The following is a 19813-nucleotide window of genomic DNA, read 5'->3' as shown; positions in this document are numbered from 1 at the left end:
TAAATTTCCTGTGGAATCCCCAGTCAGCCATTGAAACAGGAACACACAAGTGTTGAACCGTTGATGAAGAATATATTACTTTTGACAACTCTACTCAAGTGAAACTGTTTTGTTGGTTTATGTTTGTCTTTTGAAGTGTGAATAAATTCAGTTATTTCTGATGTATCGAGTTTTTCTTGGGCAGAAAGCAAGACAAGACTGAAAGGGAGGGGGAAAGAGACTTGGGAGAGGTTTAGGGTGGTATGGAATTACAAATAAAACAAATGAATTTTCCCAAGTAGTGTCCAAAAAGTAAATTTCGTAAGATGGACTGACTTTTTATAAAATTGTGAATTGCGGGTAGGTCAAGCTGCCTAAATATATTATTACATGATTGAAGGGTTCAAATCAGTCAGTCCAGTAGTACTGGAGAAATGACTAGTCTTATTATGTGCACATCTCATATTGGAGATTTTAAAATAGAAATTTCGTAGAATCATAGAACGATCAATAAATTTGATGCAGGCTTGATAGGCCAAACGCTGCTTTCTTGTTATTTGACTATGCTTCACCAGTTGGATACTGAGTTCTACCTTCCATCAGTAAATACAATGAGACAGGACAAAAGTTAGAAAGAAACTCTGTTTCTAGAGGCAAGAAAGAAAAATAATTTTTCTAGCTCTTAACTGGCACCAGATGAGGTCTTAGTGTTTAGGTAACCATTTTTTATACTCATAATATATAGCTCAGGCCGGCCTCAAAAAACACTAAAAAAATTAAGACATGCAGCAAGCTCTTTGACTATAATAAGTAGGTACCTCACTCAAGTGCTATACACAGCCATTGGAAATTTTGTAAGCAACTAAAGTTTCAGAAAACAGATTTTATGGAGCTTTATTGTTTCAATTCGGCTGCGTTTCTCTCATGTTTTTGCATGCATGCTTTTATTCTTTACTCATGCATTGGTTTGACACACAGCGGAAATGATACAGATCGACTGGCCTTGCTTGAAGTCAAGGCTTCGATAACCCATGACCCTTTTGGAGTTCTGACTACATGGAATGAAACCATCCACTTTTGCCGTTGGCATGGAGTTACTTGTGGACGTCGTCACCAGAGGGTTACAAGGTTGGACCTGCAGTCCTTGGAACTTGCAGGCTCTATATCACCACATGTTGGAAACTTGAGTTTTTTGAGAGAGATTTATCTCCAGAACAACAGCTTGAGCAGTGAAATCCCTCAGGAAATCGGCCGTCTGAGCAGATTGCAAAATCTACAATTGGAGAATAATTCACTGAGTGGTGAGATTCCCTCGAACTTATCAGGTTGCTCTCAGCTCCTAATACTTTTTCTTGGTTTCAATTTTCTGGTAGGAAGGATTCCTGAGGAGCTTGGCACCTTGTCAAAGCTAAGAGTACTTGCAATTCACCGAAACAACCTCACAGGAGCTGTCCCTCACACCTTAAGCAACTTATCATCTCTTGAATCCCTTTCGGCATCTTCTAATAATTTGAATGGGACTGTTCCTGATTTTTTTGGTCATCTGACCAATATTACATATCTTGCTTTGAGCGAAAATACATTGTCTGGTATGATCCCTCCCTCAATCTTCAATATCTCTTCTATAAGATTATTTTCTGTGGTTGGAAACAGCATTCAAGGGACTCTGCCCTCAAACTTAGGTACTACTTTTCCAAGACTCGAATATTTTCTTATTGATAATAACCAATTCGGTGGATTTATTCCTGTTTCAATATCCAATGCCTCAAATATAGTGGAGCTTGGAATGTCAGGAAACCAACTACATGGAACAGTCCCTTCGTTGATAAAATTATCTAGGCTTGAGAAACTAGTTCTCGGTATAAACCATCTTGGAAGTGGGGGGGTTGGTGACTTAAGCTTTTTCTGCGATTTGACTAATGCCACCAGTTTACAAGTACTGCAAATCAATAAAAATAATTTTGGAGGCATGTTACCTCAATGCACAGCTAATCTATCTTCTTCTCTTGAATTATTCTTTGTATCTGCGAATAAACTGTTTGGAAGAATCCCATACGGGATTGGAAATTTGCTCAACCTGTGGAACCTACGGCTGTCTGCAAACCAATTTTCCGGTTACATCCCCCTTGATCTAGGAAAGCTTCAGAAATTATATGAATTAGATATGGCAATGAACTCTTTTGCTGGGAATGTTCCATCCTCTTTGGGAAATTTAACTCAGTTAACGAAATTATATTTGTCTTACAACAACCTTCAAGGCAATATCCCTTCCAGCTTAGCGAAGTGTTCTCATTTGATGATCTTATCTCTTGGTTATAACGATCTCAGCGGTTTCATACCCCAAGAAGTCATTGCTAAGTCATCTTCAATTGTTGCTCTTTCCTTAAACAACAATCGTTTTTCTGGTTCCCTTCCCCAGGAAGTGGGAAATTTAATAAACCTGGAGTATTTATTTGTTTCCGAAAACATGTTATCTGGTAAAATTCCTGCAAATCTTGGTCAGTGTGTAAGGTTAGAATATCTAGAAATGCAGAGAAACTTCTTCCAAGGGGAAATTCCATCATCTTTGAGTTCACTAAGAGGTATTATAGAAGTACATCTTTCTCAGAATAACTTGTCAGGCACGATTCCAGAATTCTTGGCGCGTTTCAAATTTCTGCAGTATTTGAATCTATCTTATAACAATTTTGAGGGGATTGTGCCAATCGAAGGAGTTTTCAAGAATGCAACTATGACATCAGTCAAAGGAAATAGTAAACTTTGTGGGGGTATACCTGAGTTTCAATTGCCAAAATGCAAACCTCAACATTCCAACAAGAGAAGATTGAGCACAACCTTGAAACTCATCATATGTCTCACTGGTGGGCTTCTTGGAGTCACTTTTGCACTCGCCTCTCTCTACCTTTGTTTCTTTAAGAGAAAACGAAAGGTGCATACCTCAAGTGATTCAGAAAGATTTCTCAAGGTTTCTTACCGAAGTCTTCTGAAGGCTACCGATGGATTCTCCTCTGCCAACTTGCTTGGGACAGGCAGTTTTGGGTCTGTCTATAAAGGGTTACTTGAGTATGGTGAAACAACTGTTGCCATCAAGGTACTCAACCTGGTTCGTTCTGGTGCTTCCAAAAGTTTCTTTGCAGAATGTGAGGCCTTGAAAAATATTAGACATCGTAATCTTGTGAAGGTACTCTCTGTATGTTCAGGTTCTGATTATCGTGGTTTTGACTTCAAGGCCTTAGTTTATGAGTTCATGGTTAATGGGAGCTTAGACGCATGGTTGCATCCAACTCCCACAGTTGGTGAGACAAATCAGCGGTCAAGGAGTTTAACTCTTTCTCAGAGGTTGAACATTGCTATTGATGTTGCTATGGCATTGGAATATCTCCATCATCAATGCGAAGTGCCAATAGTTCATTGCGACGTCAAGCCAAGCAACGTTCTTCTCAATGCTGATATGATTGGACATCTAGGTGACTTTGGATTGGCAAGATTCCTTCCTAGAGCTGCTAAAAACTTTTCCGGTAATCAATCAAGCTCCGTTGGAGTAAAAGGAACAATTGGTTATACTCCTCCAGGTGATTACTTTCTTTAACAATTCCCTATATTTTTCTGAATATTCATTTTAATAGTTTGAAGCTTGAAAGTAGAAATAAGAATACGGTGTTTGATAAATGCAAATGCAGAGTATGGCATGGGACATGAAGTGTGGACAAAAGGTGATACGTACAGTTACGGCATCCTCTTATTGGAAATGTTTACAGGTAAAACACCAACCGATATCATGTTTCAAGGAACTTCGAACCTTCCTAACTTTGTCAAGGCAGCTCTGCCTCATCATGTGGTAGAGGTTCTGGATCCCATTCTTTGTCATGAAAAAGAGGAACGGGAGGTGAGCACAAATAATGCTTCTTGTGAGGATAGCTTAAGGGTTCACAACAAAATGGAAGAAAGCTTGATTTCCATTTTAGAAATTGGAGTTGCTTGCTCTGCGGAACTGCAGAGGGAACGATTGGACATTTGTGATGTTGTGACTGGGATGTGTCTGATTAGAAACAAACTTAGGGCATATAGAATATGTGAATAGAACCATATTTTTTGTTATCTGCTGTATTGAATGTAATTTTTATTGCTTTCTTATGTGAAATAAGTTTTCATTTAATCTTCTTAGTTTGGATTTGCATATGTTTTAGAGATTCGTCAACGCCAGCAAATCTTGCTCTCTCTGATCAGCTTAATTTTCTTAGCTGTGATTTGCATATGCTGTCAGCTCGATCATCGTCCCTCATAGTCCCAAATTCTTCTGACAAACCCATTATTCTGTTCGTTATAAAATTTATAAAAAAACCCATTAATCTCAAAAAAACTCCGAACATATGACATCATGAACCACTGAATGATTTTGTATGGGCGATCCAAATGACATCGTAATCACACTCTGCTCACACGCAAAGAAAAGCATGCTATTGGTGACTATTATGGGACTTTACAGCTGTACGTTCATACACAATTTCTCGTCAACTTTGACATACTACAAGTTGAGCCCATTTTTAAATGTGTGGATATAATTGTTCGCGGAACCATAGAAAATGTGAATTTAAATTATAATAATTCTCAACAAAATTATAATGTACAACAAATTTACATGGAATTAAAGTAAATTAACAAACAAAAATGTGTAGAAATATTGACAACTTTATCGATTGAGGCTTGCAAGAAGTGCAATGTCCTAAAGACAGATTTTGCCCCTATTCTTGTGCTCGCAGTTCTATAGACGTCTATCTCCTAACATTCAACATTCGATAATCCTAAATTTAAGTACTTCAATTTAAGACATTTACGAACCAATTATGTATTTGTACTCTCAAGACAAAAACTAGGAAGAATTTAACAATAGCGTACGGGGATACCAAGCACAAACCTTAGTACAGCCTCACCTGGGCACTTCTATTTTTTTACAGCTCAAAGTAAATTTTAGCCCTCCTCAATCTTTGAAAAAAAGACGTTGCCTCTTCACACACAAAAAAAAAAAGTATTTAACATGTAAATTTTGTTTATTTTAATATAAAATAAAATTCACTTATACCGTTGAGTTTAGCGTGAAATTTTTTCGTACCGTCAAGTTTAACATGTAAATTTTGCTTACTCAACTTTCGACTCCTGAAGTCGCCACTGGCCTTGCTGCTCCTGCAAACTCTGCTCCTCCTCTTGATAATGTAGCCCGACACAATTTGGAATCTTGGGCCATTCCTGGGGGATACTCTTTGCTTTTCACGGGTAAGAACTCTCTTCATTCTATATATAGGCGAGGGTGTTTGGTTTATATAAAACTCATTACACCTCTTGTTGAAACATAAGTAACTTTTCATTTGAAACAATACCACTTGATCATTTGAATCCCACTATTTAATTATATATTAATAACTGTACTTTAAAGAATAATCAAGTGCAAAACAAATACTAAGACAGACACTTATTTTTCATTCACTATAGAAATTAGATATTATCAGATTACATGTGAACATGCATGGCTGTACAACATTGAATTCCAAACACATAACATCATGGACATGGGCACCTCGTAGAACCATTGAATGATTTTGTATGGGCGACCCAAACGACATCGTATTCACACTGTGCTCACACGCAAAGATAAGCATGCCATTTGCTGCTTATCCTCAAGTGGACTGTCAACTTTGACAGACTAAAAGTTTGCAACTTGAGCCCATTTTTACATGTGGATATAATCAGATTGCATGTAGACATGCATGGCTGTACAGTATTGAATTCCAAGTGGCTCTGCTTATAAATTGGATTGTCATCAAGCTGCTAAACAAGGCAACCACTGCTTAGCCAAATTTAAAGTTGATGGGGATTTACAAGTTCTTTCCCTCATTCTCAGTTGTGTTTTTCTCATCTTTGTGCATGCATGCTGTTATTCTTAACTCATGTCTTTCTTTTTCCTTGAGTACTGAAAGTGATGAGACGGATAGTCTGGCCTTGCTTCAAATCAAGGATAGTATAACTGATGACCCTTCAGGAGTCATGGCTTCATGGAACGAAACTGTCCAGTTTTGCCATTGGCGGGGTGTCACGTGTGGTCGTCGTCACCAGAGGATCACCGGGCTGAACCTGGAGTCCTTGAACCTTACAGGATCCATATCACCACATGTCGGGAATCTGAGTTTTCTGAGAGTCCTTAATCTCCAAAACAACAGCTTCAGCCATGAAATCCCACCAGAAATCGGCCGTCTGCACAGATTGCAAGATTTACTATTGAACAATAATTCACTTGGTGGTGAAATTCCCTCCAACTTGTCAGCTTGCTCACAACTACTCCAAATTGATCTCGGTCACAATTCACTGGTAGGAAGAATTCCTGAAGAGCTTGGCACCATGTCAAAGCTAAGAATACTTGTAATTCGCTACAACAACCTCAGAGGAAGTGTCCCATACTCCTTCAGAAACTTATCAACTCTTGAGCTGCTTTCTTTATCTTCTAATTATTTGAATGGGAGCATTCCAGATATTTTCAGCCAGCTGAAGGAATTAACAGATATTCGATTAGCGGACAATTCTCTGTCTGGTATGATTCCACCCTCCATGTTCAATCTGTCTTCTCTCATAAGATTTTCTCTGCAACTAAATGAAATCCAAGGTACTTTTCCCTCAAACTTAGGAATTTTTTCTCCAAGTCTCCAGTATTTTGATATTGCTTCTAACCAATTTAGTGGAACTATCCCAGTATCAATATCTAATGCCTCAAGTCTAGGTCATCTAGGAATGCAAGGAAACAGCCTACATGGTAAAGTCCCATCTTTGGCAAATTTGCATAAGCTCGAGAGATTTTCTCTAACCTCTAACAATCTAGGAAGTGGGGGACTTAATGACTTGAGCTTTATCTGTGATTTGACTAGAGCCACCAATTTAAAACACCTAGGCATTAATATGAACAATTTTGGGGGTGTCTTACCTGAATGCACAGCAAACTTGTCTTCTTCTCTTGCACGGTTCTACGTAAGTGACAATAAATTAGTAGGAAGACTCCCAAATGGGATTGGAAATTTAGTTAACTTGTTGAGCCTATATCTGTCTATGAACCAATTTTCTGGTGAAATCCCTCCTGATCTAGGCAAGCTTCAAAACTTATATCAATTAGATTTAGCTATAAACTCTCTTTCTGGTGAAATTCCTTCCTCTTTCGGAAACTTAAGTCAATTAACTAAATTATTTTTGGATGACAATAACCTTCAAGGAAATTTACCTTTAAGTTTAGGAGACTGTCCCAATTTGGAAATCTTGTCTGTTCCAAGAAACAATCTCAGCGGTATCATTTCCCCAAAAATCATCGGTCTATCATCTTCATATATTTTTTTGGATTTATCTCGAAATCGTTTCACCGGTCCCTTTCCTCAGGAAGTAGGAAAACTTATAAATCTTGAGTATTTAGATATTTCCGAAAATATGTTTTCTGGTAAAATTCCATCAGGTCTTGGTAGCTGCATAAAAGTAGAAAAACTACACATGCAAGGAAACTTCTTCCAAGAAACAATTCCATTGTCTTTGGCTTCTCTAAGAGGTATTCAAGAATTAAACCTTTCTCGCAACAACTTGTCTGGAAAGATTCCAGAGTTCTTGGAGAGCTTTCAACTTCTCCAATCTTTGAATCTGTCGGATAATAATTTTGAGGGCATGGTGCCAACCAAAGGAGTTTTTACAAATGCAACTGCCACATCAGTTAGAGGAAACAGTAATCTTTGCGGGGGCCCACTTGAGTTTCATTTGCCAAAATGCAAATTCAAACAACAGAAAAAGGGAGGATTAAGCCTAACCTTGAAATTCATAATCTCTATTGGTTGTGCTCTTCTTGGAGGAACTTTTGCATTTACTTTTTTGTACCATTGTTGTGTAAGGAGGGACATAAAGGATGATAGCTCTAGTGGTTCAGAAAAATTTCTACGGTTATCTTACCAAAGTCTTCTAAAAGCTACCGACGGATTCTCCTCTTCCAATTTGATTGGTGCGGGCAGTTTTGGATCCGTGTACAAAGGATCACTTGACCAAGGTGAAACAACAATTGCTGTCAAGGTACTCAACCTTGTTCATCCTGGAGCTTCAAAAAGTTTCAGCGCTGAGTGTGAGGCCTTGAAAAACATTAGACACCGTAATCTTGTGAAGGTGCTCTCTGCCTGTTCTGGTGTTGATTATAATGGTCATGACTTCAAGGCCTTAATTTATGAGTACATGGTTAATGGGAGCTTAGACGAATGGTTGCATCAAGCTCCCACAGTTGGTGAGACAAATGAAAGCCCGAGGAGTCTAACTTTTTCTCAGAGGTTGAACATTGCTATCGATGTCGCTATGGCATTGGATTATCTCCATCATCAATGTGAAACGCCAATAGTTCACTGCGACCTCAAGCCAAGCAATGTTCTTCTCAACGATGATATGATTGGACATGTTGGCGACTTTGGGTTGGTAAGATTCCTCCTGAAATTTCCTGATAGCTGTTCTGGTAATCAGTCAAGTTCCCTTGGAGTAAAAGGAACAATTGGTTACACTCCTCCAGGTGAATACTCTTTAATTAATGATTTCCCAAATCTCTCATGATTCGTTTAACTTAATTGTTTGAACATGAATATTGTGTTTTGAGCACTTAGAATTTATCTGATGTTTTAGATTGTGTAAATGCAGAGTATGGTATGGGAAATGAAGTCTGGACACAAGGTGATGTGTATAGTTATGGCGTCCTACTGTTGGAATTGTTTACGAGAAAAAGGCCAACAGATGAGATATTTCAAGGAAGTGTAAACCTTCATAATTTTGTCAAGACTGCTTTGCCTAATCAGGTTGAACAGATTGTGGATCCTGTTCTGGTTCAAGAAAGAGGGGAAGGGATCATTAGCACAGACAATAATCTTAATGGAGATAGTACAAGGGCTTTCATCAATATTCAAGAAAGCTTGATTGCCATTTTAGAAGTTGGTGTTGCTTGTTCTGCAGAGTTGCCAAGAGAACGGTTGGACATTCGTGATGCTCTGGCAGAAATGTGTCGGATTCGAAACAAACTTTGAGCTGAGTAGAATATGTGAATAAAAGCATACTGTCTATATGCTCCATAGCATGTAACACACATTGTTTCCTTATTTCAACAACCACATTATTGATTTCCGCCTAATATCAATTTGGGAGTTTGAGAGGTGTGCAGAAATGAGATGAAGGCTTTCGTATGTTTTTTTAAAATCAATAATGTATAATCAATGCCTTGTCCAGCAGACTTGAATTGATTTACCCTGAAAAATGTGAGGCTTGCTAGTTCATTATTCATGCTGCTACTTACCAAAAGAGTTCATAAATGTTTGATACAGAGAGCATATGCATGAGACATTGGTCAATTTTAAATTTGGAATGAACACTATTATGTGGAGCTGGTGTCAAACAATTCTCAACACTTTCACCAAGCAGATGTATGAGACATTGGTTAAATTTAAATTCACACTGGATCAAAGCGTAAATGATGAGAGACTGGTTGCTGACAGTGTTGCTTCCTTTACTTGAAGTGGTGATTTAGCTTTCGCTTTTAATTTCAATATAATTTTAAGCCTCTGATATTTTTTCTTTTGAATGAGACGGGAAGAAAAATCTGAAAATTTTGTGGTTAAGATTATGTGAGAACAAGGAATCTAAGAGGGTTGTATTCAATTGAGATTTTAAAAAACTATTTATGGATAAATAAGTCCAGTGAATTTTAAAAGACTATTTAGGAATGTAATGACTTAAAAGATTTTTGTAAAAAAATTTATAATCAGGATTTTTTACATTTGGATTTTAAAAGATTTATATCATAAGAATTTATAAAGATTTGAAAGGACCACATGAATTTTTTATTTTTATGATGCTAACCAACCAACTTAGTCGGATGATGAGAAATGGCGGTCTACTTCAATGATGCACGAAAGTCAATTGGTTCAAGATAACAAAGAAATGGAACAATAAATAAAAGCAAACATTCAAAGTTACAAGAGTCAATGAAAAAGATAACAAAGAAATGATAATTTTAATAAAGAAAAGTAAAAGCCAATACAATTTTTCCAATCTTTTAATAGCCAATTTGATGTAGCTTCATGTCATCCTAAATAGCGTTTCTCCACATATCTAAAGCTATGCTAGCCCTCCATGCATTAGCATCTTCTCGTTGCTGCTCTTGGGTTTGAACAATAGGTTCAAAATTATCTTCTTCATTAACTGGTAATACTGAAGATGAAGATTCGTCTATTTTCCAAAAGACAAAAACAATTGTAGCAGCAAAGACGCCATATAAACAAAAGACGCCACATATAAACAATTGTATTCTGACTGGGTTGACCAGACTTGTTATGTTCATGCAATAATAAAAGGTAGCAGCAATTGTTGCGAAGGGCCATAGACACAAACCCAAGAAGCATGGAAAGGGTAGCAGCAAACCCACGAAGGGCCATAGACACAGACCATATACAAACATGGCATATAACAAATATACAGACAATAAACTTGTTGGCCACTCGAAGGTGCATGTTTTAAATTTATAAAACTCGCAAGCGCACGAATCGTTTGTAGAATAAGCGTGTGTAAGTGCGAGGTCGTACCTGTTAAGCTCATAATTTCATACATATACATGCCCAATTTACTTACTTCTTTTGCTTAGTTTCTTATAATTTTGAGTTATTTGCCTCCCTTTGTGTGTTTTGTAGGCCAAAAGAGCAAGAGAGCATAATTCATGCAATTCATGCATGTTAAGGCCTAATTTGGATGAAGAGAAGAAGAGCTTAAAGACAAACTCATTTTGGCTACAGCCCCCTGCCAGTCCAGTTCCGTAGGTCATATTGCAAGCTTTGTTTCAGCAATCTACATAGCTCGGATGAGGCAACATTCTTCATGAAAGTTGTTCCAATGGGTGTGTACTATAACATATCCAAAATTCAGCCCCATTGGATAAATCTGGAGTCCGTCACCTAGCAAACACAGATCCATGCTCAGGATGGATTTTGTCAGCGAGAAAACTGAGTTAGCAATTTGTTTTGGCCTTAACTTCCTCCTCCGACCTTGGATTGGCCCAAATGATATATGGCTGGAAAGAAGACATTCTGAACTTCAATTTTGAGTGCTTAAAGTCTTAATTTGCTTAAGGGAAGCCCAATTCGTAAGCCCTTGAAGTTGCTGGTCATGCTGACCTCAGGATGAGCTATTGTTTCTGGTTGGAAGCTTGGTCATGGTGAGCTAGGCATGAGCTATTGAGCTTGTTGGAAGCTTGGTCATGGTGACATGAAGATGAGCTAGGGCTGCTGGTGGGATTTATTGCTGAAGTGCATCAACCAATTCAGATTTTATAATGCAAGTGTTGTATGCATTAGTGAAGTGCATCAACCAATTCATCTTTTATAATGCAAGTGTTGTATGCATTAGCCATATTGAATTCAGATTTATCACTCCCCTCTCCCTATAAATACCACATCCATTCCACATTCAAGACACAACAAATCCTGGGATTCACAACCCCACAATTCACTCCAACCATCCTCAAACACTCTCACAATCCCAAACACTCCAACAATCACCAAAACAACTCCAGCTTTCTTCTCTTCCATTTCCCTACGAATTTCATCTTCCTTAGCCATCACCACTCACTCAAACTCATCCCAAATCACCTCCATATCCTTCATACATCTTTCTAGAAGTGGGGAAGCTCTTGGAGAAGCATTAGAAGTGGAGAAGCACTTGGAGAAGCCTTGGACACCACAAGAACTTCAGAAAAAGGGTTCTTCTACTCTTATTGCATTCATTATGTTTTCTCATTTCTGTTCAAGTCTCTTTTCCATTATGAGTAGCTAAATCCATAACTAGGGCTTCGATGTAACCTAACATGAATATTCTGGGTTTATAAGTTTGGAGTTTCAAGTTTGATTCATGATTCATGTTCTTATTCATTATGCTTATAAGTTAACATGCTTGTTTGAATGATTGATCACCATTAGAACTTGTTTGTTAACTATCTTGGTTTGAATTAAGAGTAGACACCATGCTTTAATTCGAATTGAACTATGAATAGGAAGAGTATGTATGGACATTCGACAACAGGGATTAGATACATGCTTGGTTGTTTAAATTGTTCTTCTATGCTTAATGGGTTCCTAATGCTTAATTTTAGGTTAGACAACAAATGATCAAATTAGGGAATTAGGAACACAAGGTTAGGACCAAACACCATGGCCTAATCATACTTTAGCTAGAATCAATCTTTGAATCTGAATTAGACTTGTTACTTGACTCCATATAACCCAGAATTGAATTGTTATGGTGATTCGAATGCCCTAGTCTCCAAATCTGTTTTCCAACTCTTAAAACCACTCTTTGTTACATTTGTTTACTTGTTTTTTGTTTGCAATTTCATTTTGCTTCTTTTGTTCAACAATCACAACCACTCTTGTTTTAAATTCTGTTTTAGACATAACCTCCTACTTTCTTGAATTTGGTAATCTAAGTACATAACTAATTTTAACTTCTCAGTCTTCGTGGGTACGACCTCGTACTTGTCTTGCTATACTACTAATTGCCCCGTACAATTGCGAGTTAACATAATATTAACAACAAATTTTGGCGCCGTTGCCGGGGACTGAACGAAAGTTCTTCCCTGGTTATGTGCCCAAGGTTACCCTATTCTTTTTAGTGTTTCTAATTAATCTAATTTTCTGTTTCAGGTAGTTTATGTCTAAAAATCCATTACTTGAACAAGTGAGGTCTTCGTTCCAACGTTCTAGATCTTTGAACGCAGGACCATCATTGCAACCAAATCGTGTGACCTCTGAAATTCAGAATCGTCTAGAAAGGGAGTTGTCAACTGCAAAAGAGCAAGCTCTTGCTACATTTACAAGTCTTGCTCTCCACACTGAACTTCCTGGTTCTTCACTTTCAAATTCGGAAGCAAGTTCAGACCAAGAAGAAGAAGAAATTATGGCTGCCATTGAGTTCATGGGAGAACTTGATATCCCAACAATTCCAGCATCTCCTTCAAGCATTTTGCTGCCCACTGTAGCTCGAAATTATGAGCTTAAATCTTCTCATCTTAATATGCTGCCTTCCTTTTATGGTTTACCTAATGAAGATCCATTAACCCATATAAAGGATATTTTTAATGTTGTGAGTTCTTTTCCCTTGACAGGTGTGACAGAAGATCAACTTCGAATGAGAGTGTTTCCATACACTTTAAAGGATAAGGCGAAGTATTGGTTGAATTCTTTGAAGCCTGGTTCACTCACTACATGGTCTGCCATTCAAAAGAAGTTCCTGGAAAAATACTTCTCCACGCAAAAGACCGACATGCTTAGGGACAAGATCTTGTTATTTGCACAGCAAGATGATGAATCGTTTTGTGAAGCATGGGAGAAATTCAATGGGTTGCTCAACCAATGTCCTCATCATGGGATTCCATTGAAGCTTCAAATGCGTATGTTTTATAAAGGACTAACCCCTTCTAGTCATAATATAGTCACCAATTTTGCAGGTGGTTCTTTTAAAACCAAAACTCCAGAAGAAACGTACGAACTCTTTGAGGAGATAGCAATGGAGACCCAACATACGGATACAAGAGGTAAACGTGTTATTAGTGGTTCTAATGATGCTTCTAGTATGCAGATTTCAAAACTGGAACAAAAGCTAGATGCTCTTCTTGCATTAAACTCAAGAAGCCCTCCGAAGGAAGTGTGTAGCATTTGTGAATCTCATGACCATGCTACCACAGCTTGTCCACTTGGGGCTGGATATCCAGAATTTGTGCAAGAGCAAGCTAAGTTGGTAAATTCCTACAACCAAGGTCCAAGAAATGATCCATACTCTCAAAGTTATAATCCAGGTTGGAGGAATCATCCAAACTTTTCATGGAGAAATACCCAGAATCAAGCAAATCCCCCTTCATTCCAAAGGCCACAACAATCATCATCATCATTGGAAGATATAGTGAAGCAGATGGCAATCAACCAATCCAATTTTCAGCAAACTACACAAGCTGCCATCTCCAAATTGGAAGTCCAATTAGGCCAAATAGCTGCTGAAATAACTCAAAGAGTGCCTGGGAAATGGCCAAGCCAAACTGAGATCAATCCAAAGAACCCAGAAGCCAAGGCCATTCATGTGCTCAGATCAGGTAAGATCATTGATAATAAAGATGATTCTAATCTTTCAAATGATGTTGTGATTGTAGAAGATAAAGACGAGGAGACCATGGCTACGGAAGGAGAACAACTCAAAACTTCTCAATCTGCTCCTAAGGCCAAATCAGATTCTCAGAAATCCGATCAATTCCAATTGCATAAAAGGGATGACAAATTTGTGCCACCACATCTTCAAGAAGATAGATACGTGCCACCCGCTCCATATGTTCCACAGATTCCATTTCCAGGCCGTCTTAAGAAAGCAAAGCAAGATAAGGCTTTTAAAGAGATTTATGATATTTTGAGTAAAGTTAATATCAATTTGCCTTTGCTTGATCTTATTGAACAGATTCCTGCATATGGAAAATTCATCAAGGACTTGAAAACTCACAAGCTCAATTTCGCTCCAAATGAAGGAGTAAAGCTCGACCAGAATGTAAGTGCTGTATTGCAAAGGAAGCTTCCACCAAAACTAGATGATCCTGGCAGCTTTGACATTCCCATTAACATTGGAGGCAAGAAGGTTGGAAGAGCCATGTTGGACTTGGGAGCAAGCATCAATGTTTTGCCATATTCAGTTTATCAAGAGCTTGGCTTAGAAGGGATGAAGAAGACTTCAATGCGACTTGAACTAGCTGATCATTCTATAAAATATCCAAAAGGTATTGTAGAAGATATTCTAGTTCAAGTTAATACACTAATTCTCCCTGCTGATTTTGTAGTGATGGACATGGAAGACAATCCAAATGGAGATCGTGTTGATCCCATTCTCCTAGGCAGGCCATTCATGGCCACTGCAGACACAATCATTAAAGTGAAAGATAGCACCCTCTCCATGACTGTTTTGGGTGAAACTGTTGAATTTAAAATGCTTAATGCTCTATCTCAACCTTCTATCTCTCTTGATTCTTGCTTTTCAATTGATGTTGTGGATCATGAGGTTTCTTCCAAAATTTTGCAGAGAAAGTCTAATGATGCTCTAGAAGCTGTCTTAACACAAGAAGAGGAAGATCTTTGTGAACCGGAGTTCCAAGAAGTGGTGGCTGCCTTAGAAGTGTTTCCGCCATACCCACCATCCTTTAGGCCACCAATCGAGCCTCTTGGACCATCATCCACGAAATTGGAGCCATCCATTGTCATCCCACCAAAGCTAGAACTTAAACCTCTTCCCAATAATCTTAAATATACATATTTGGGTGCTAACGAAACTCTCCCTGTTATAATTGCTGCAGGTCTCTCCTCACATGAAGAAGAGAGCTTAATTAAAGTTCTAAAAGAGCATAAAACAGCCATTGGGTGGACCATAGCAGACATCAAAGGAATTAGTCCAAGCATGTGCATGCACCGGATTTTAATGGAAGAAGACAGCAAACCATCCCGTGATGCCCAAAGGAGGCTAAATCCCAACATGAAAGAGGTGGTTAGAGCTGAAGTTTTAAAGCTACTCGATGTAGGAATCATCTACCCAATTTCAGATTCTAAGTGGGTGAGCCCTGTGCAAGTTGTTCCAAAGAAGTCCGGAATCACCGTTGTGAAGAATGAGAAGAATGAGCTAGTTCCTACACGAACTGTCACTGGTTGGAGAGTTTGCATTGATTACAGGAAGTTGAACACATCCACTAGAAAAGATCATTTCCCCTTGCCTTTTATTGATCAAATGCTTGAACGTTTATCTGGCCATGCTTACTATTGTTTTCTTGATGGTTTTTCAGGTTATAATCAAATTCCCATTGCTCCGGAAGACCAAGAGAAAACCACATTCACATGCCCATTTGGTACGTTTGCTTATAGAAGGATGCCATTCGGTTTGTGCAATGCCCCAGCAACTTTCCAAAGATGCATGATGTCAATCTTTTCAGATATGGTGGAACGATTCATTGAGGTATTTATGGATGATTTTTCAGTTTTTGGTTCCTCTTTTGATAATTGTCTTCACCACTTGTCTCTAGTGCTTAAAAGATGCCAGGAAACAAATCTGATTTTGAATTGGGAGAAGTGTCACTTCATGGTGAGACAAGGCATTGTGCTAGGCCATGTGATTTCAAGCAAGGGAATCGAAGTGGATAAAGCCAAGATCGATCTCATCTCAAATCTTCCACCCCCTACCTCTGTTAAAGGAATTAGAAGCTTTCTGGGTCATGCTGGATTCTATAGAAGGTTCATCAAAAATTTCTCAAGCATTACAAGGCCATTGTGTAATCTCCTTGCTAAGGATGTTGTTTTTGAGTTTAATGAAGCTTGCATGGAAGCTTTTTCTACCTTGAAGAGGGAGCTAACTTCAGCCCCTATTATCATAGCTCCGGATTGGTCTTTACCATTTGAAATAATGTGTGATGCCTCTGACTTTGCTATTGGTGCAGTTTTAGGTCAAAAGAAGAACAAGCTGCCCCATGTGATTCATTATGCTAGCCGGACCTTGAATGATGCTCAAATCAACTACTCCACAACAGAGAAGGAGTTGCTTGCTGTGGTTTTTGCTTTAGAAAAATTTCGTTCTTACCTTGTTGGTTCTAAAGTAATTGTTTATTCTGACCATGCAGCTCTTAGATACTTGCTCACTAAGAAGGATGCCAAACCACGCTTGATTAGATGGATTCTCTTGCTGCAAGAATTCGATTTGGAGATTCGAGATAAGAAGGGATGTGAGAATGTGGTAGCTGATCATTTGAGCAGAATTGTGGTTGAAGAAAAAGGAGGAGTAGTGCTACCCTTGAATGAGACTTTCCCTGATGAACAACTATATGCTGCCCAAGTCAAAGAGCCATGGTATGCTGATTTTGTTAATTATCTTACTTGTGGTGTTCTTAGAAATGATCTAACTTCTCAGGACAAGAAGAAGTTCTTTTCCATGGTGAAACATTATGTCTGGGATGAACCTTTCTTATTCAAGCATTGCCCGGATCAACTCATCAGAAGATGTGTTCCAGAAGAAGAGAAAGAAAGCATACTTAGGCATAGCCACGAATTGGCTTGTGGAGGTCACTTTGGAGCTAAGAAAACAGCACTTAAAATTCTGCAATCTGGTTTCTTTTGGCCCACTCTATTCAAAGATGCGTTTAATTTTTGTGTTAAGTGTGATAGGTGCCAAAGGATGGGGAACATAAGTCTCAGGAATGAAATGCCATTGAATAACATACTTGTTGTGGAGCTCTTCGATGTGTGGGGTATTGATTTCATGGGACCATTCCCATCTTCCTTTGGTTATACTTACATACTTGTTGCTGTTGATTATGTGTCTAAATGGGTGGAAGCCATAGCCACCAAAACCAATGATTATAAGGTGGTGCTGAAGTTCTTGAAGGATAATATTTTCACAAGGTTTGGTACTCCAAGGGCTGTCATTAGTGATGGAGGCAGCCACTTCTGTAACAAGCCATTCGAAGCACTCATGAAGAAGTACAACATCACCCATCGAGTCTCTACACCATATCATCCGCAAACTTCTGGTCAAGTGGAAATAAGCAATAGAGAAGTTAAGCACATCCTGGAGAAGGTGGTGAACAATACAAGGAAAGATTGGGCAGCCAAGCTCAATGATGCATTATGGGCTTATAGGACTGCATATAAGACTCCCATTGGAATGAGCCCTTATCGTCTTGTGTTTGGGAAAGCTTGTCACCTGCCAATGGAGCTTGAACACAATGCTTTTTGGGCCATCAAGAAGTTAAATTTTGATCTAGACAAGGCAGGCCATGCAAGAAAGTTTCAGCTCAATGAATTGGAAGAAATTAGACATGAGTCTTATGAGAATGCAAAGCTTTACAAAGAACGAACCAAGACTTACCATGACAGAAACATTCAACGGAAAGAGTTCTCCAAAGGTATGTCAGTTCTTTTGTTTAACTCACGTTTGCGTCTCTTTCCAGGAAAATTGAAGTCTAGATGGCAAGGCCCATTCACCGTGGTCAATGTTTCTCCCTATGGAGCTGTGGAGATTCAAAACCCTAAAGATGGCTCGACTTTCAAAGTAAATGGACAACGTTTAAAGCCATTCTATGAGGGAGTTTCAGCTGGCATCCAAACTGGCCATGTGGTAGATCAACTTCCCTTCGTACCATCAACTTAGCTGATTGCACAATGTCTTGCCAAGACAGTAACTAAGGCGCTTCTTGGGAGGCAACCCATGTGTTCAAGAAGAAGGTGCTTGGTAGCAATCGACCTAATCGCATCAAGGGGAAGCATTTCAATCCTTTCTCTTTACTTGTTTTGTTTTTATTTTTAAGTTTCTGTTCCTTTTTATAAATAAATAAATAAATATAAAAATTTAAAAAAAATAATAATAATAAAAATTTCATATAAGCTAACTTTTGGTAACCCCAGTGAGCACCTCCGTCAATACAGTGTCTAGGAGTTCTTTAGGCGACACCTTCGGTGTCTAAGAAGTTTGGGTTTTAAGCGGGACCATTGTGACCCCTCCAACCTTCCCGGATCCCCTGGCTGTGTTTTCTGAGGCCCTTAACTGGTCATCCATGAGTTGCTTATATATTCATTTTTTTTTTTTTTTTTTTTCCTAAACCTTCTTCTAAACTTTTCCCTTTATCATTTGTTTGTTCTCAATCATCTTTTGTATGCTTTCACATTGAGGACAATGTTTAATTCAGGTCTGGGGGGAAGGTTTTTCATTTGTGTTTCAATTTTCGTTCATTTGTCACTAATTTTTTTTCTAAATGTCATACAATCGATGCTATGGAGCTGCCATTGAGGTTTTCATATCAGAATTTTGCACTTCACAAAGCTTTGGCTCTTAGAATTCTGGTGGCTAAAGTACCATGCTCAAATTCTTGAAGGAAAATAGTGGAGACTACCCTAGTGAGCTATATCGAGCCTAATTGCTTTCTTGAGAGGGTTTAAAGTGTTCTATTTCTCATCCATACTTATTTTCTTCAATTCACTCTAATTGATCTCATCATTTCATTTTGATCGAATACTAAGGATGATTCTCTTTTGCAGATATCATATGCTTGCTCTCATTCATGAATGAACTCATTGAAGTGATGCTAGGCTATGTGTGTATAACCATTCTATATGCTTTCTTTTCACCCTACCCATATGTGTGTTCCATTAGCCCTCTTGAAGCCAAACACTCAAAGCCTTTTCTTTTATCACCCTCATCATTTTCCCTACCTTTGTATCTCAATCTGAGATACTTAACCTCTTGTAGCCATACCCTATAACTTAGAAATATACCAAGGTGTGCCAAGATAAAGTTTGATGCAAGGAAGTTGCTGCCGTGTACCTAAATGAAATTTGGTGTGAATCTGTGCAATGAAGTTAATGAAGATGCAGATCAAATCAACGAAGATGAAAGTGTTTCGATTTGATCTAAGTGTGAAAAATAAAGTCCATGCCAGGTGATACCATGAAGTTTGCTGCCATGCCAATCTAAATCAATGATGCCTTGCAGATTAATGAAGCATGCAACCTTGGTATGTTCTTAAGTTATTTGTTTTTCCTTCCAATTCTTCCATTTCCCCTAAACCTTAGCCTTTCATTACAACATTGTGAAAGACCTAGCTGATCTTTGAGGATGTATTCATGGGTGCTGGTAAGTATGTGTGTATCTCTATTCTTAGTATTTAATTCCTTTCATGAGATCTGACCAAATTTGTGCTTCTATTTCATACACTCACTTATGCTTTCTTGAGAGAATTAAAACA

At 38.3% G+C, this 19813-nt stretch overlaps 2 protein-coding genes and 1 non-coding gene across 3 annotated transcripts; 2 read left to right on the top strand and 1 right to left on the bottom strand.

Moving 5' to 3' along the window:
- The first annotated feature begins 844 nt into the window (after nucleotides 1-844).
- On the top strand, nucleotides 845-4079 carry LOC110770650 (uncharacterized). The gene is made up of 2 exons (XM_021974847.2): nucleotides 845-3551; nucleotides 3660-4079. Exons 1-2 carry the CDS (start codon nucleotides 866-868, stop codon nucleotides 4058-4060), a joined length of 3087 nt encoding a protein of 1028 aa, XP_021830539.2. The 5' UTR covers nucleotides 845-865; the 3' UTR covers nucleotides 4061-4079.
- Nucleotides 4080-5822: 1743 nt separating this feature from the next.
- LOC110770651 (uncharacterized) lies at nucleotides 5823-9382 on the top strand. Its single transcript, XM_088247916.1, has 2 exons — nucleotides 5823-8542; nucleotides 8668-9382. The coding sequence occupies exons 1-2, from the start codon at nucleotides 5842-5844 to the stop codon at nucleotides 9045-9047; spliced, it is 3081 nt and encodes a 1026-aa protein (XP_088104042.1). The 5' UTR covers nucleotides 5823-5841; the 3' UTR covers nucleotides 9048-9382.
- A 3944-nt stretch (nucleotides 9383-13326) lies between these two features.
- Nucleotides 13327-13433, bottom strand: LOC148296799 (small nucleolar RNA R71). The gene has a single exon (XR_015834180.1). It is a non-coding gene; the product is annotated as a small nucleolar RNA R71 (small nucleolar RNA).
- Nucleotides 13434-19813: the final 6380 nt, after the last annotated feature.

The sequence above is a fragment of the Prunus avium genome, chromosome 2 (genome assembly GCF_965620075.1).
Source record: "Prunus avium chromosome 2, drPruAviu1.hap1.1, whole genome shotgun sequence".
Taxonomy (NCBI): Eukaryota; Viridiplantae; Streptophyta; class Magnoliopsida; order Rosales; family Rosaceae; genus Prunus; species Prunus avium.
The sequence above is the reverse complement of the archived record's forward strand: the minus strand, read 5'-3'. Positions and strand labels throughout refer to the sequence as shown.